The 17,761-nt window shown below is 49.4% G+C and overlaps 1 protein-coding gene across 1 annotated transcript in view; it reads right to left on the minus strand.

The window, feature by feature from the left end:
• Nucleotides 1-16,103, minus strand: part of ACAN (aggrecan) — a 28,460-nt gene extending 12,357 nt beyond the window's left edge. The window contains 13 exon segments of the mRNA XM_050903220.1: nucleotides 3,320-3,756; nucleotides 3,937-4,836; nucleotides 5,257-7,060; nucleotides 7,751-7,945; nucleotides 8,107-8,400; nucleotides 8,522-8,649; nucleotides 9,075-9,249; nucleotides 9,759-10,271; nucleotides 12,032-12,325; nucleotides 12,933-13,060; nucleotides 13,617-13,791; nucleotides 15,118-15,489; nucleotides 16,034-16,103. Coding sequence (XP_050759177.1) covers nucleotides 3,320-3,756; nucleotides 3,937-4,836; nucleotides 5,257-7,060; nucleotides 7,751-7,945; nucleotides 8,107-8,400; nucleotides 8,522-8,649; nucleotides 9,075-9,249; nucleotides 9,759-10,271; nucleotides 12,032-12,325; nucleotides 12,933-13,060; nucleotides 13,617-13,791; nucleotides 15,118-15,489; nucleotides 16,034-16,103 — 5,485 coding nt within the window.
• Nucleotides 16,104-17,761: the final 1,658 nt, after the last annotated feature.

Below are 17,761 nucleotides of genomic sequence, written 5' to 3' on the forward strand. Positions count from 1 at the left end.
TCAATTTGGTTAAATACTAAAAAATACTGGCACTCCAAGCGTTAATCTTTGGTCTTCTTGTGCTTCTGGCTCTGGCTTTTAGAGAGAAGTAAAGGCTACAGCAGAGCAGAAAAATATCATTCTTCTTAAATCATCCCACTAAAAAGACTGCTGGATCTAACCGTTCAATGACAGGACAAGAGGGCAACAGCCACATGCCTCCCTGCTCCTCACTCTAAGCTCCTTCTGTAAGCTGAACTAGCTTCACCTGTGCTTTAAGGTTAGTAAAAATTAATTGTACTTAACGGGCATCCATTACATCCTACAAACTCTGAGCACGGCACAAGGCACAGATATTAGAACTGATCTTTTTGCAAGAGCTGAATTTCAAGACTGCGAAGCTTCAGGTAAAAAGGCAGCCACAACATGGGAAATAGCATTTTGGGTTCCAGCCTATGGTTCTTCCTTGTAGACTTTCCATGTTCACAATCCCCAGAGCATTGTAAAGTGTAACGACCCAAAAAAGGAAATCTGTGATTATTTTTCCTTTTTTTTTCTTCTTTTGTCAGTATTTTGCTCTAATTCTCTAGAAGAAGTTCGCCTTGTTGCAGGGGTGTTGCAAGTTCATGGTCAATACACTTTCTTGCCACTTGAATGAGCTTCCTTCAGACCCTGACGAGGACTGCATTTAACCCTATAGGGACATTGTAGTAAAGAAGCTTATCAATAAAAAGAGAAGTTTTACCCCAGAATATCTTCCCTGGTGGGAGCACCAGCCACGCACATGTACGCAAGCCCATCTCTAGTTTATAAGGAGTCTACAATTAAACTCCATGCAGTCATCACTTACCTCTCCCTGTCACCTGCTAAGAAACCCCAGCTGCTACATCATCATCTCTGTGACTTGCAAATATATAACATGTTCCAATTTCAGCACATTTTTCAAGCTTCTTCACACATGAGCTGATGAACACATGGTTTTCTTTCAAAATACTTCACAAGAATGTTGGCTAACAAATGCTCTGAAGAATCTGGCAATCGCCTTGTGGGTAATTTATAAGAAGAAAAAGCAGTGAAATAAAAGCATACTTTGGGGCCAATATTTTTTTTAACTTTTTTTTTTTTTTTTTTTTGCTGAGCCTCACTGGCTAGTTTCCTTCCTTCCCCTCAACCCTGCCTTTGCTGGCTTGTTTTTGTCTCCAGGCTTGGATGTGGCAGCAGGTATGGCCCAAAAGCAGAGCCCAGTAGGTGTGCAAGGAGGGCTTTTGGGTGCATAACTCCTTCAGCACCCTGCCAAGCCCCGGATGCCATGCCAGGCTGGACCAGTGCTGTGGGAATGACCCCACTGACTTGCCCTCACCTACTCGTGGCAGCATCCGCTGTGCAGCTGCTCAGCAGAGACAGACAGGACCTCCAATGTGTTATGAGCAGGACTGAACAAAGGTTTGTGATTACCTGTTTTCTCAGAGGGAGAGAAGTGACGCAGAGGGAAATGCAGTGACTCATTCAAAACACTTTGGGTATGGAAATGATGTTAGAAACCAGGCTGAGCTTCACAAAGCCCTGCACTTACAGACCCTTACTGAGTCCAGAGCTACCTATGCTGAATCATGTAAATTAACCAAAAAGAAGCAGTTCAGGAGGTAACGTGGGAAGGGGGTGGAATTAATATTACTTTTGCTAGAAGGAACTGAGCATGTCTCTTTGCACATACATTTTGTACCATACTTAAGCAACATGTCCTACATGAACGTGTGGCCCATTGAGAACTGAGCATATGTAGGACCTTCATACAACAGCACGAGCATTGATGGTTTTCAGATGGGGCCTGTCCCCAGGAGCCTGCTCCTAATTGCAGCAAAGTGAAACCAAGCCATGGCCAGGGATGTCGTGGGACATCCTGTGTTACCGGGACTGGGCTCCTCCCTTGGCCAAGAAGCAGCCACCAGCAAGCACAACCATGTCCCATCTCGTTTTCTTCTCATTGCAGTATCCTAATGCCTCCACGGCACGTGAACACTGCTTGGGGGATGCTCATCAGAAAACTAGCAGAGTATTTTCACCATAAATGGTTACTCAGATTTAAATATTGTGTTTGTTTATACTTGGCAGCAAGGGATACCACCAAAGACAGAGCGCTAAAATGCCAAAAAGGGGCGGGGTGGAAGGAAGGGCATTTATCAGTGGAGCTGACAAAAGGTAGCGATGCTCTGAGCATCGTCTCACACATTTAGCCCATTCTAGCTGCAGAGAGCAGCATAATACACAGACCAGAGGGCGGCCACACTCTGTGCCAAAGGGACTAGAACAGTTTGCCCAATGCAAACATTGCACTCAGCGCAGAAGACGCTGAGAGCAGAGATTTTTGTCCCCAGCTGGCTCGCTTTGCCTCTTACCCCTCGGCACTGCAAAGCTGCTGATGGCCAGCCTCCACTCCGGAGCAAGTGCTGTGAAACACTCGCGGATACAGGCAGCAAGTCAACACATCACGGAAAGAGAAACAAAACAGGACAGACTTGCAGCCCGTCTTATCCAACTTCTCAGCTGCATCCACTAGCCAGGGTGGAAGTCTCTGGCGGGTGGAGCCGTCTTTGCTCTTGTTTCCACATGAGAAGAAAAAATTGTTTTTGTCTCTAGATCATAGCAATGGCTTAGAGCAATTTCAGAAGGGGCGTGAACGCCCTAGTGCCTTCCCCAGCTATATCACACCCAGAGACCTAGTCACAGTGACTTTCAACCACCATTCACAGAATACTCTTTTTCGAGCCCCCACCTCTGGCAGCGCAGAGGGGAGAGCTCACCTATGTCCCAGTGATGACCTGGGTACCCTGGGAGGCACAAGCAGATGATGCCTCCATCATGTTCCTGGCAGGTGCCAGCTCCACTGGGCTGCTCATCATGGCTGGGGTGCAGCCGCATCCACCAGGAACAGCAATTCAGAGGAGTGACTGATGTCTACTGCTATGGTGCAGCGGGGGAAGGACAGATACACATCTCCTGGTGCTTCTCTTGAACTGGTCCTCTGCTGCTCTCCCCAGGGGCATGTAATTGCCATGGGCAGCAGGAGGGAGGTCCTGGAGGCTTCTGGGGATGCAGTTATGGCGGCTGGATAATTGCATTACCTGCCCAAACAAAGACTATCATTTGTTAAGACAGAAGCTATTGAACACGACCTGTGAAAAACCCCACGTTTATGGCTTCCCACCATGATAACGTTCTGCTCAAGTCTGCTTCCGTGTTAATGTTCTCTGCTGTAGAAGCAAAAAAGTGACAGCTATGCCCCCTCCCTCCCTTCCGTTCCATAGCGTGTTCCCTTCCATACGAGAAGAAGACACGGTACCTTCTGTAGTGGGTCCTAATGCATCTATTGCTTCTTGTAAGACTTGAGGCAGGGCAGCAGTAGCGGTGGCCAGCAGATGGGGATTGTCTAGAACAAGAGCTGTCTCCGTCTCTTGTCCTGAAACCGCAGGAGGGGAGGGGTCTATTTCGAGCTGAGCCTCTTCAGGGTCCCTGGGTCCCTGTGTTGGTTCAACATCTGGAGTACTGGTACTAATTACAACACCTGGGACAGACGCTTCCCCTGAAACGCCTGTGACCGAGTGTGTCACAGCTCCAGATGTTGCATTAGGAACTTCCTTCTCCTCTGGAGCACCAGAAGGCTCACCACTGGCCAAAGATGTGGCAGCTGTTTCGATGTTAGCAGCAGGCAATGCGGATGCTTCTCCACTGGTTTCGTGGACTGTGGATGTTTCCACGCTAATTTCGGGAAATGCAGATGTTTCCCCACTGGTTTCGTGGACTGTGGATGTTTCTATCCTAGTCTCAGGAAATGCAGATATTTCACCCCGGGCTTCTTGACTTGTGGATGTTTCCATTCTAATTTCAGGAAATGCAGAAGTTTCCCCACTTACTTCTTGAACGGTGGATGTTTCTATGCTAATTTCGGGATAGGCAGATGTTTCACCCCTGGCTTCTTGACTTGTGGATGTTTCCATTCTAATTTCAGGAAATGCAGAAGTTTCCCCGCTTACTTCTTGAACGGTGGATGTTTCTATGCTAATTTCGGGATAGGCAGATGTTTCACCCCTGGCTTCTTGAATTGTTGGTGTTTCTATGCTAATCTCAGGGAATGCAGATGTTTCCCCACTGATTTCGTGGACTGTAGAAGTTTCTATGCTAATCTCAGGAAATGCAGATGTTTCACCTCGGGCTTCTTGACTTGTGGATGTTTCTGTTCTAATTTCAGGAAATGCAGATGTTTCCCCACTGATTTCGTGGACTGTTGAAGTTTCTATGCTAATTTCAGGAAAGGCAGATGTTTCGCCACTGATTTCGTGGCCCGTCGAAGTTTCTATGCTGATTTTGGGAAACGCAGACGTTTCCCCACTGATTTCATGGACTGTCGAAGTTTCTATGCTAATTTCAGGAAAGGCAGACGTTTCCCCACTGATTTCATGGACCGTCGAAGTTTCTATGCTGATTTCGGGAAATGCAGATGTTTCTCCACTGGTTTCATGGACTGTGGATGTTTCTATGCTAATTTCAGGGTAGGCAGACGTTTCACCCCTGGCTTCTTGATTTGTGGATGTTTCTATTCTAATTTCGGGAAATGCAGAACTTTCTCCACTGATTTCACGAACTGTGGAAGTTTCTATGCTAATTTCAGGAAAGGCAGATGTTTCTCCACTGATTTCATGGACTGTTGAAGTTTCTATGCTAATTTCAGGAAAAGCAGATGTTTCTCCACTGATTTCGTGGACTGTTGAAGTTTCTATGCTAATTTCAGGAAATGCAGATGTTTCTCCACTGGTTTCATGGACTGTGGATGTTTCTATGCTAATTTCGGGGTAGGCAGATGTTTCACCCCTGGCCTCTTGACTTGTGAATGTTTCTATTCTAATTTCAGGAAATGCAGACGTTTCCCCACTGATGTCTTGACTTGTGGATGTTTCTATTCTAATTTCAGGAAATGCAGATATTTCCCCACTGATTTCTTGTATTGTGGATGTTTCTGTGCTACTTTCAGGAAACACAGAGGTTTCCCCACTTACTTCTTGAACTGTGGATGTTTCTATTACAATTTCAGGATAGCCAGATGTTTCACCCCTGGCTTCTTGACTTGTGGATGTTTCTATGATAATTTCAGGAAATGCAGGTGTTTCCCCACTGATTTCTTGAATTGTTGATGTTTCTGTGCTCAATTCAGGAAATGCAGATGTCTCCCCACTGATTTCATGAATTGTGGATGTTTCTACACTAGTTTCAGGAAATGCAGATGTTTCCCCACTGATTTCTTGAATTGTGGATGTTTCTATACTAGTTTCAGGAAATGCAGATGTTTCACCACTGATTTCATAAGCTGTTGATATTTCTGTACCACTTTCTGGCAATGCAGATGTTTCCCCACTTAGTTCACCAGATGTAGAGGCCTCACCACTTGGCCCAAAACTGTAGGGAAATGTGACAGCTGTTTCCCCACCCAGTTCCTGTGATACTGTTGGTCTTGTCACAACTTCTACTAAATCAGAAGTGACTAAAGTGACTTCTGGAAGCCCTGAGGCCTCCCCACTAATATCAGTCACTGCTGAAGATTGTCCACTTAGATCTGTGGCTCCAGAAATGTCTCCACTGACATACGGGATCCCGGATGGCTCTCCACTGAAGTCTCCTGTCCCTGAAGGAAACCCACTAGTCTCCATGGCTCCAGACCCTTCTCCAGATAGTCCTCTGTCTCCAGAAGGAAATCCACTGATTTCTATCATCCCAGATGGCCCTTCTCCCACCTCTTGTGCAACTGACGTCTGTGTTACAACTTCCACCAAAGTGGTATCCACAAGAGAGACTGTGGGAAAGCCAGAGGTGAGTCCACTTTCCTCTCCAGACGGTAGGCCACTGGTGACATCAACTCCAGAGACTTCTCCACTGCTGTCAATCACTCCACTCGGATGTCCGCTCATCTCGAGCACTCCAGAAACACTCCCACTAAAGTCTACATGCCCAAAAGGCTCGCCACTGATGTCTAAACTCCCAGATACCATGCCTGATGCATCTTCACCTCCTGAAGGCAATCCACTGATTTCCAAAATCTCTTTTGCTTCTGCTTCCGTAATTGAGGGGGTTGTTGTCACTTCCTCCAAACTAGCATCTACAAAGGTAATGCCCGAGGCCTCACCACTTCTATCGATACCAGAAGTAAGGCCACTTAGGTCCACCAGGCCACTGACCTCATGTGTTCCAGATGGTTCTCCACTGACATCCAGTCCTGAGGGCCACCCGCTGAGCTCAGGCCCTCCGGAGGGCTCCCCGCTGAGCTCAGGCCCTCCGGAGGGCTCCCCACTGAGCTCGGGCACCCCAGAAGGCTCCCCGCTGAGCTCAGGCCCTCCGGAGGGCTCCCCGCTGAGCTCAGCTCCTGAGGGTAAACCTTGGACTCCGCCACTGGTGTCCCACTCAGTGGACGGGAACCCTGACAGATCTCCTTCACCGCTGACTCTGATGGATCCTTTTCCCTCCTCTTGCCGTGCTGGTGCTGTTGTTACAACTTCCACCAATGTGGTATCCACAAGAGAGACGGTAGGAAAACCAGAGGGGAGTCCACTTTCCTCTCCAGATGACACGCCACTGACTAGCTCAGTGCCAGAGATTTCTCCGCTAAATCCAGAAGGCAGCCCACTGCTTTCCACTCCAGATGGCATCCCACTAATTTCTGGTATCCTCGAAGTAAACACCGATATGTCTTCCTCTGCAGAAGGTAAGCCACTGATGTCAACAATGCCAGAAGGCATGCCACTTAGGTCCCCTGAGGGTAGCCCACTTTCTCCAGGTAAAAAGCCACTGGTATGCAGGTCTACTGATGGTAATCCACTTTCTCCAATCCCCGAGTGTTCTCCGCTAATTTCAAAAACTCCAGAAGTCGGTTCTCCGCTTGTATCTGGGACTCCAGATACCCACCCGGATGCCGAAGATTCACCACTGACTTGACGTTCTCCAGATACAGTCACCTCTCCTGACACTTCACTGACAGAAGCATCGGTACTTGTTTCCTCTGGTCTTACGGTAGCTGGAGGAAAAACAGCTGGACTTACTGGAAAAGAAAGAGTGGACAAAGAGAGGGAGATAGGAAGATTATTTACTAAATTGTTTTAAAGAAGCTATTAACAATTTCCTGATTGACTTTACCTCCAAACTGATACCTTTGGGATAAAGGCACAAAGTCCTATATGCTTGCAGAAATAATCTGGTGCCTTCAAATTTGTTAATGAGCGTTATATCTTAAACAACTATATATTAAATATCTCTGGGAAACTGACAGAATATATAATCTTCTGACACAGGACACTGGCAACAGTGACACCAATTCCTAGGTGCCAAAACCAAGCTACTGCTTCCTTGGAGATAACATGTAGAAGAGAAAAAGTTTGGTGCTGCTCTGACCACACTGCAGCTCTGTCCTCCCTAGAAGGCATGGCCTGAGATCTGTTTCTTGCCTGCCTTCTCCATCCCAGATACACAACAACAAATTTTGTAAGGTGCTCTTGCAATGCTGTGTGTGCTGGTCTGCTGGTCATTTAGTTCAGTCCTAGACAAAAGTTCAATAATATACACGTGTAGCTCCTCCTGTGTACACAGCCTCAGACTTTGCTAATATGGTGATAATCGCCTAGATTTAGAGGGAGTCCCCTTCAGCAAGGACACAGCCCATTTATTCTGGGAGTGTCCGAACCCTACAACACCAGCCAAGCGCGACCCAGGAGACAGGGGAGCTCTGACCCACCTGAGAGCAGCGACACGTCGGTTGGAAAGACCTCTGTCTCCCAGGCTGTCTGATTCTCAGGTTGAGTGGCAAACTCTGTCTCCACGGTCACCTCCTCCCCGGAGGGTATCCCCTCCACTCCAGGGATCACTTGGGTTGCCAGCACTTCTTCTTCAAAGAACGAGGTGACCCCCTCCTCCTCCGCAGGTGGCAGAGCTGGAACGAAAAGGTATTGGAGGAAGTTTCCAAAAATTCACAGTCCAAGATGCCGGTGAAGTGCTTTGCCCAAACCAGCACCCCGATGTGCCCAGCCTCCCTCGTGACATCCCTTTCCCTGAGGGACAGGCCTACATGCCCTGCAAGGGGTGGGAGGGTACCTCTGAAGCAGAAGGCATGATGCCGGGACAGTGGGTCGGGAAAGCCTGTCTGGTTGTAGTGCTGGTAGACAGTTCTCACGCCAGGCGCATCCCCCCCGCAGGCGGGACGGGGGCTCACGATGGGATAGCGGAGGCTGCCGTCGGCTAACCAGCCAGCATAGCATCGGTCCAGGCCCTGCTTCCAGGCAGCATGGAGTTGGCCAACAGAGGCCAGCGTGGCGTTTTGGCTCTCACAGTACTGCTGGGCTTCTGGGAAGGTGAACTGCTCTGGCTGGGTTGCGAAGAACACCTCGCCTGAGGGATGGGAGAGAAAACAGGCATGAGTCCCTGCATCCCACCCACGCACACGCAGATGTGGGGGTGTGAAGCACATTTTTGCTCCACAGCCGTGCCCAGAGGAAGGAGGAGAACGTACCCTTGAGCCTGTCGATGTAGCAGTACACATCGTAGGTCTCTGAGGCCGGGCGCATGCCATATGACCGCACGCCCGGAGAGCTCTCTTTGTCTCCTACGCAGTTACTTCGGGGATTCACAATGGGATACCTACCAAAAGAAGAAGAGAGGAGGTAATCCAAGGTCAGCCTTATGTACCCTGGACTGAAGAACCTCAGCGTACTTGGGAGCAGGGCATGAACACTTCACCGTTAGAGGTGCTCAGAGCCCCCAGCGTGACCTGGAAACAAGTCCACTTACAGCTTGGGGCAATGAACACAAACTTTCCTCCACTTTTCCTACATGTCAGGGGAGCTCACCGCTGCAGGAAATATACACAGGTTAGGAAACAGGTAGAACAGGTTGAGAAGAACAGGTCTCTTGACCACTACATATCATGGCCTGGAGACAGCCTTAGGTCAGGAAAGCTTTAGATGCTGATGAGCAGGGCAGCAGGACAGACCAGAGTAAAGCCTCAATTTCATGGCTGAATAGTCATTTTGAGACCTGTCTTCCCCAAGTCAATATAGTTTTACCTGACTGTCTGGTCCCGCAGCCAGCCAGCATCACACTGGTCAAAGCCAGCCTCGTAGGCAGCCTGGAGCTGTTCGGGAGTGGCGATAACTGCGTTGTTCTCCAGGCAGGCCTGCTGGGCTTGGACAAAGGAGAAGGCGTATCTGCTGGTGGCGGCACGGTAGTGAAACACCACACCTGGGGGAAGAGAAGCTGTAGTGAGACAGCAGATATGGGACCCGCCCTCCACCGAGATGCGTGACCAGAAAGGGTCTTCCCAACAACAGTGCAAGGACCAGTGCCTGTCAAACCCACTTCGATGGAGATGCCTCATTCATTGAACTCCGCTGCTATCGAGGGTGATGTTCTGGGGATCTCTTTAGCCCTCCTCTAGGATCTTCCTACCTTGACTTTCCCCTTCCCTGGAGCCAGATGCACATGGGAGTGCAGAGTGTGACCACTGCAGCCCCAACCATCAGCCAGCTGAGCCATTTTCAGCACATGATGGGGTGGCCCACAGCCTCGTCCTCACCGCTCCTGTCCTACTGTAGCGGAGGCACTCAGCCTGTCCCTGACCCCAGTCAGGCCTGCACATCTCCAGGGACCTGGATGACCTCTGCGATGGCAGAAGCTCAGACTGTTTTCAGGTGAATGGTTACATCTAGGAGAAACTGATCTTCAGGCTTCTCGGAGTCCTGGTGACTTACCTGTGGGGGAGATGGGCTGCTTAGGGAGGAGACCGACACCGGGGGCTGCTGTCACTCGCACGAGCTGATCTTCCACTGTGAACGCTGAGGCAGGCTCTAGTCCTGGTGTGGCAGTCACCCTCACGACCTCTTCCACCGAGCTCACCTCTGCCGTTTCGGTGGTGATGGCTGTGCCTAAGGCTATGGTGGTGACCTCTTCAGGTACAGCCCACACCCCTGTGACCTCCCCCCTGGTCACGTTCTCCTCCTCTGGGGCAGCTGTCTCTACTGTGACAGCGGTGGCGAAGAGATCGGGCAGGACAGTGAAGCCCTCGTACAGCTCAGTGGCAGTGGGTGTGATCTCAATGGGCTCCAGGGTGGCGATGCTGCCGCGGGCCTCCTCCTCCGTGGCGTTGCGTGGCAGAGGTAGCTCCACTTCGGTCTGGGTGACGGTCTGGACAGTGAAAGCGCTGCCCAGCTCGCTTTCCGTCTCATCGATGAACTGCCCTGGGACCAGAGTCTCAACGTCCTCCCCTACACCAGGAGACAAAGCAGCAATCAGAGAGGACATGGTCAGTCTAGCAAGGTGTACTGCGCTGGTGCTGCCTCCGACATGAAGCTGGGTGTTTGCTGGCTCTGAGAGGAGCGGGGCAATCATGACGGTCTGGTAAAAGAAATGGTTTTCCTTCCTCCACTATGGCTCTGTACAACACCTCAGCACGGAGGACATGTTCATGAGTCAGAGGCAATGAGCCACCGCATGCTCCACAGCTGGACTTTCCCTGCTCTCCTCCCAGCTCTCCTTCCCGGGAACACCTTGCCCATATCCAAGTCTGCACTGACCTCTAGTGCCTGCTGCAAGGAATTTAAGGTGGCCGGAGGGAAGTAGGGGAGCTTGGATAACTTCCACAGCAGGTCTGAGCCGTGGGAGAAAGACAACTGGATCCTCACACTCAATGCATGAAGTCTCACCAGGATCACGATTTCCTTCTGCTCTGCCCAGGCGACAACTTAAGACCTCATCACATATAAGCATGCTAACCCCATCACCAGGACAGCCAAGGCCACTTGCTGTACCAAATACATTCAAACAGCTCCCACCTTTCCCCTCCCAAATCACTTTTCTGCTCAAGTTACATCCCTTGGGTGTGGGAGAACGTGCCTAACATGCCACTGAGCAGGTCAGCCTACAGCAAGGACAGTGGTTAAAGAGCAGCATAAAGCAGAACTGGGCAGGTGAGGGAGGGATGGGACATCTTGGATACACAGCAAGGCAGGTCTTGGCTGGGGAGGGAGAGTTAATGAGACACTGTCAGGCTTTTCCCCTAATACTGCTTTCCCTGCTCTATTTATTTCCAATTCCATTTTCCTGCTAGTTCATTTTAGCCAGTACCTCTCAGACCTCAAGGGATTCAGAGAATTAGATAGAAATGCTCAGACAAGGACTGGCTGTACTCAGCAGTTTCAGATGCATACCCTGAGATAACCAGAAGGCTGTGGCTTGGTGGACCAGTCTTTAGCTTGCCCATGTAGCTGCATACCTCCAAGGGGTCTGGGAGGTTTTACAGCGCCTCCTGACACACTGATCATGCATGCATCTGGGCACAATAGGTCTGTATCAAAGGGGTTTCAAAACGTATTTTAAAACATTGTTATCATTTTTTTAAAGATGGCAATCAGATTTGAATGTTAGCCTCCGGTTGCCTTGAATAGACCATACACCACTGTGCTTTGCCCTCTTCTTGCTGCAGGGAGAAGTGTGCAGTTAGAAGAAAGAGGGAGTAGCTGGGATGCTCTCAACTTCCTAGGTGCAATTTTGCCCCATTTCTGATTGCCAGAGACTGCTGCAGTCTCTGATTTATACCAGCGTGGAAACTCAGGCATGTGTCTGTTCCTCATCACAGCACTATACACATCTTCAGGGTCAGATCTGTTCTCTTCTTCCTTCTCTTCCACCTCCAGCATTCAAAATGTTGTACATGAAGCACCTGAGCTCTGCTCCATGTCTCCAGGAGAGCTACCAAAGCTGGAAGGTGTGGGAGGACTGGAGAGAAGAGGGCTGTGTTACACCCACCTCCTCAGAGCCTCCCCGTACAGGTCAGGCATCTGTGCACTTTCTGGATCTGCTTTCTACCTGAACATGAGCGGGGGACTAAGTCCTTTGCCAAACCTGCTTTTCCCCACCTTTTTAAAAAAAAAAATTAAAGAAGCAAGAGGTTAGCTCTGGCCAGGGAGCTCCTGCTTGCTGATGTGTAGAGACACATTGCTTAGTCCCACAGCCCCGATGCACTCACCACTATAGCAAATGGCATCGTAGCGAGAGTCGGGGTGAGGGTACCCCGTTTGGTTGACGTACAGGTACACTGTCCGCACGCCCACCAGGTTTCCTCCGCAGTTGGGCCGTGCTCTGGAAATGGGGTAGCGGACGCTGCGATCGGCCAGCCAGCCTGCGCTGCACATGTCCATGCCATCCTTCCAGGCCAAGTACAGCTCTCCCGTAGTGGCCAAACGGGCTCCCAAACTGCGGCATTTGTCGAAAGCTTCTTGGAAGGTGAACTTCTCGGGGGCGGTGGCATAGAAGACTTTACCTGCAATCACACCATCCATTAGCACAGGAATTAGCTGCAGAATTTAATCCCAATTCCCTTTCTTTCCCCTTCCCACTCCTGAGAGTCTGGATAAGATGAAAAGTCCTGTGTATTACAGCTGAACTGCAGCCTCATGTTGGTGACTGTCTATAAAGACCAGAAGAAAGAGAATCTTACAGACCGAATACAGACTGGAGCAAAACATACCAAACCAGCTGGAGCCACAGGGCAAGAGGAAGATAAAGGACAATTTCCGTTCTGATGTGCTGAATATTTCAATGGATCCCTGTCATAAGCATGGCTGATGGACACCTCTGAATGTCACACCCTCAAGTGGATGACCAGAGACATGCAGGACGGCATGGACTCTGGTGGAGGGTAGACGGACTCCACCCTCTGTACTGCATTAGTCATTTGACATTAAAATTGTCCAAGGTCTAACAAAGAGACTGTAGAGAACATCTGGCCTTGCTGGGGTATGTGCTTTTCCATCTTTAACCTGTCTTGCCTCTAGGCCCTTTGCCTCTGTATTTACTATTGTCCAGTCTAGGCATGATCAGAGTTTTGGCTGCTTCTGCGTCTAGTAACAATAAAAGCCCCAAATCACCTTGCATTTGCTCTGCATAGCAGTAAACATCATAGGTTTCATCTGGCTCACGGACACCGTAGGTCCTCACTCCTGGAAATTCATCCTTGTCGCCGTAGCAGCGCTCGCGGGGCCAGTGGATGGGGTACCTGGGGGGAGAGAGGGTGCGTAAGGAGGCGGGGGGGCAGGACCCTGGCAGCCGCAGCAAGGCTGGGAGGGAGCTGCGGAGCACTGTGCAGTGTGATGATTTATGGCTTTTCCTGGATTACGGGGAAGGATGATCTGCTGTCCTGCCCTCCCTCTGACGGTCCTGAGCATAGCAGGTCCCTGGGAGCACCGGCTAAAGACATCAGGCCAAGGTGCCTCCCCAGTGGGGGGTCCACAGCTCGATACAGTTGAGCCACACTTGTCCATCTTGGCATAGCATCTGTTTTGTTCAGGGAGGATGAAGGATCAGGATTAAGCCATTGTCCACTCAGCTGTCACCACCAGCTGAGAAGGACAGTGATCACTCTGCTTTCCTACTACAGATTCCCCTCTGGCAGAGAATGGCTTGCAATCCACCACCTCCCTCTGCACACCAGCAATTAAAACAGCTGCTATTTAGCAACTGTTTCTCAACCGTTTTCAGTCAGTGGCTTCATTAGAGAAGCCCTTCCCCAACGACCCTCCTGTGGCTTTCCTTTCCCCTCCACCGTTCATTACCTGACAGTCTGATCAGCCAGCCAGCCAGCATCACACTGCTCGTACCCATCCTCGTAGGCAGCTTGCAGCTGCTCGGGAGTAGCAATGACAGCACTGTTCTGGATACAGGCCTGCTTTGCTTTCTCAAAGTTCAAGGTGTACCTTGTGGAGATTGCTCTGTAGTGGAATACGATGCCTGGAAAACACAATGGCCATCACTGACACGTCTGCTAGAGAGCAACCAGCCCCTTTCCTTCCAAAGAAGTTACGAATTCAAAGAACAAATACTACAGGTCAACTAGAAACAATGAACTATTTATGCTGATTGTCTGTATTTGAGCATCTCACACCAAGGGTGACTTGATGGGCTCCTTTCACAGGACCTTGTGGAGCACATTGGTGACCTAGGACAGTGGTTGCTCTCCCATGGTGCTGTAACAAAGTCACGGTGCATGAAAAGCCAGTACCTGAATAGTAGTGTGAACAGTGGGAGGGAACCCATTGCCTAGAACACAGAGCTATATCACCGTCAGAAGGACTCAATACTTTCCTGATACAGCTCTGTGCAGTGTTCTAAATGCACGGTTCAGAAATCAGCCAGTGGGGCAGAGCAGGGACTGTGGTGCTGCTGCTGCGCAGGTTTGAAAGCTGCCACCTCCCAAGGTCCTGCTCAGGATTAAGGATTGCAGAGTGTCAGTCACTGTACAAACACCCAGGAAACAATAATAAGAGGCAAATACACTTAAAATCTCCAGATCTGCTGCAAACGTGTCTAAGTCGTATTTTTTTGAAGAATAGGGATATTTATAAAGGATGGCTATCGGTACTCTCTGGTCTGGCACGAGCAGGCTTTAAGTCAAGTGGAAAATTCACCAGGAGGCAATGAGGGGGCTCCCAGCCTCCACTGTCAGATATGTACTCCAGTGCATGTGAGCAGCAGAGACCTGCCGGTTAACTGTTGTAGTGGAAGCTGTCTCCCTGTCCTACACTGAAAGCAAAAACCACGATAAAGATAAGGATTGTAGGAAACTTTTGTTATTTTATCCACCTATTACTAGGATGGGCTTTGCAAGACGGTGGGGAAAGTTTTTCCAGAACGGACCAATTCTCCAGCTGAGGGCATCGCATCTCCTAAAATGTTTGGAAGAAATCAAAGGTCTTATAATGGCCCTGTTCCAGCTTCACCCCTTTGAGCAATAGCCCAGCGCATCCAGTACCACCTCCCGCCAAGGATGTCATCTTGCTGTCTCTGTAACTCACCTTCTGCTGGAAGAGTGATTTTATTGCTGTATATTCTGCCATGAGTCATTTTACTGCTTTGTTTAGTCTGGTCCTAGCCTGCTAAAAAAAATGCCTGGCCCATGGCTTCTGCTCACCTACCCATCGCCTTATCTGTGACCTGACTGAAAGGGTTTATGCCTACGGGGAGAGCAGGACCTCCTCTGCCCATATATTTCTTCCTCCCTTCTGCCCAGGCCAGGCAACAAGATCTTGAGAGGAAAGGGCAAAGGCAGGATCTCACCTTTCACTAGGACCTCTATTGTGTCTTGTCTGTCCTCAATCCCATACATCACTTCACAGCGATAAATCCCAGTGTGGTTGGATCTCAGCGCCTTGATTTCCAAGGTGGCATCAGTGGGGATGGCGGGGTAATTGGGCAAAGAGATCGCCTCCCTGTACTCGGTGTTGAGCCGGACTTTCCCACCGGTGGCCACTAGCAAGACAACTTCGGTCCCGTTTGAGAGTTTGCTCCATTTGATCCGTGGGGTCAGCAGAGCACTGGTGTCCTGTTCCTCTGGGATGTTGAAGTAGCAGGGGATGTTCAGGGAGCTTCCCAGGACAACACGCAGGGGAGACTGCTCAGGTATCTTCACTTCCAGGCCATCGCTACTGTCTGCCAGTTCCCAAACAAACCAATGGTTACATCAATAACGCATTCTATCCAAAATATCCAGTGCTTCCATATGCTCCAATGCCTATATCTGCTTTGCAAACCTGTACCCACATATTCAGACTTTGTGGTCTAGCCTGCTGAAAATAACTTGCAGAAAGGGAAGTTACAACCATGACCCTTGCGCCATGGTTGCTTTTGGGATTTGGACTAGTGCTGGATGTGGGAATGAAGGGAATGAAGGGCTCTACTGCAGTGTAGCTGCTGCCCACACTACGAGATCACACCTGATAGGGTTTAAAAAAGGGAATGCTGAAATTCACTTAGTTTCCCCATAAATCTGCCTTTGCCTGGAGCTATCTCCCTGGCTCCCCAAGCACAAGAACAGTGAGAGGCTATGGCATAGCAGCCATCCAAATAGAGGAGCCCTGTGTGTACACAGAGCAGATCTTGGGTACACTTATTTCTGGCAGCTGCCCGCGCTCGGTGATGGGACCAGAGCGCAGCACATTGCTCAGTCCTGCTTTCCACACCCCGGGGCACGTACCTGAGAGCTCCACAGAGACGGCTGCGGTGATGACTCGCAAACACACAAACACTAACAGTAAAGTGGTCATAGTTTACCTGCAAGAAATAACACAGGGAGAAAGGATTTGTGACAGCTGTTTGTTCATAGGGAGCCGAGTGCTGCGGATGCTGCTGCGGGGCAGTGCAATGCTTTCAGCTGCCCCTTAAGCCTCCTACATGTGGCTGGCAGGGAAAGCCGGTCCTTGGGGAAGGACGCTGTCTCAAAGTGCCTCTTGCTTTGGGAAATGAGTCCGTCAGACAAATAAATAAGATGCTCTGCTATGTACCACAGACTGAAGTGTTATTATAGATCACATATTATATTGCTTTCCCATTCTCTCTCTTGTGATGCAGTCTTCCCTGTGGAGCAGAAAGATAATTTTCCAACAGATCTTCACACTTGTTAGTATTTACTCAAGAGGGACCATGACATCCACTAAGCTTTCACCTCAGAACAGGAGCTGCCCCTCACCAGCATCCTCCATCCAAGCCAGCACTGACTGTTGGGCCAGGTGATTGGATGCATTTTGTATACCTTAAAATGCTCTGGAGGGAAATCTGTTCTCTATATGGTGGAAAAGCCAAAGGTTATAATGCTTTGGTCCAATACTCTTGCATTGGCAGCATACATAGACTTAACTGCAAATGGATCCTGAACTGATACAAGAAATCCACAGGATACAATTCTGGGCATCTTAACTCCAGCCGAAAAATATCCTCTTGAGAGCCCTCAATTAGTCAGAGCAACCTGCAACTTCTGAAAGCTTTAGGAAAGGAAAGGAGCATCCTCCTGACATTGAATGGCAGAAGCAATATAGGGAGGCCAACTAACTTAATCCTAACTGGATTATCATCCAGTATAATATGATGAGATTTTAAATAGCCACAAATGCTCAAGTTGGTTTTAATATTTCAAATAAAAACCATGTCCTCCGGCAACACAGCAACATTTGGCGTCACATTTCAGCACTGACTCAGAAGGAAGGACCACACCTACTGAATCACTGGTGTTGCCTTTGAGGTCACCTGTCCAAATACTGGCTGTTTAACTCCTGTGATCTAGAAAGATGCCAGCTGACTTTAGCTGACAGGGAACATTCTGAGTATACGCCTATTGACCTTGCAGAAAAGTCCATTAAATATCCTCACTGGCACAAGAAAAGGCCCAAAATAAACCTCATCCTGTACAGTCCAGCATTAGCCTTTCGCTTATGAAAAGATTGACCTCCATGCACTCATTCATTTCAACCTGACACATCACAAAATCTTATCTTTGTGAAATCTTTGGTTAATAGAGACACCTATACTGGCAGAAAATGGGACAGAAGAAGGCTGGAACACATCGGCAGAGAAGCATGGAGGCTTGTTTGCAACTGTAGGGCTGAACAAGATGAAATGGACTTATCTCAATTTCTGCTGGGCCTGGAAATAACATTTCAGGTAAGCACCAGCCTCAGGGGGAAACCGTGGAGTTGTGTGTCTGTCTGGGTGTCTCTCCGATTAGGAATGATATCTGCACAAGCAATGTATTATGAGCCTCTTCCGCAGCATGACAGTTGACTTCACCATTTCCCTCTACTGATGGCCAGTACCAAGTCAACTGCCATGCTGCAGAAGAGGTCAAAGTGTTTGGCAGTCAGTACCTGAACAATGGCAGGGGGACGTGCCCATAGGGCGGGCTGTGGGGGGCAATGAAGTGCCTTCTGCT

Source organism: Gymnogyps californianus, chromosome 11 (genome assembly GCF_018139145.2).
Source record: "Gymnogyps californianus isolate 813 chromosome 11, ASM1813914v2, whole genome shotgun sequence".
In the NCBI taxonomy this organism is placed as follows: domain Eukaryota; kingdom Metazoa; phylum Chordata; class Aves; order Accipitriformes; family Cathartidae; genus Gymnogyps; species Gymnogyps californianus.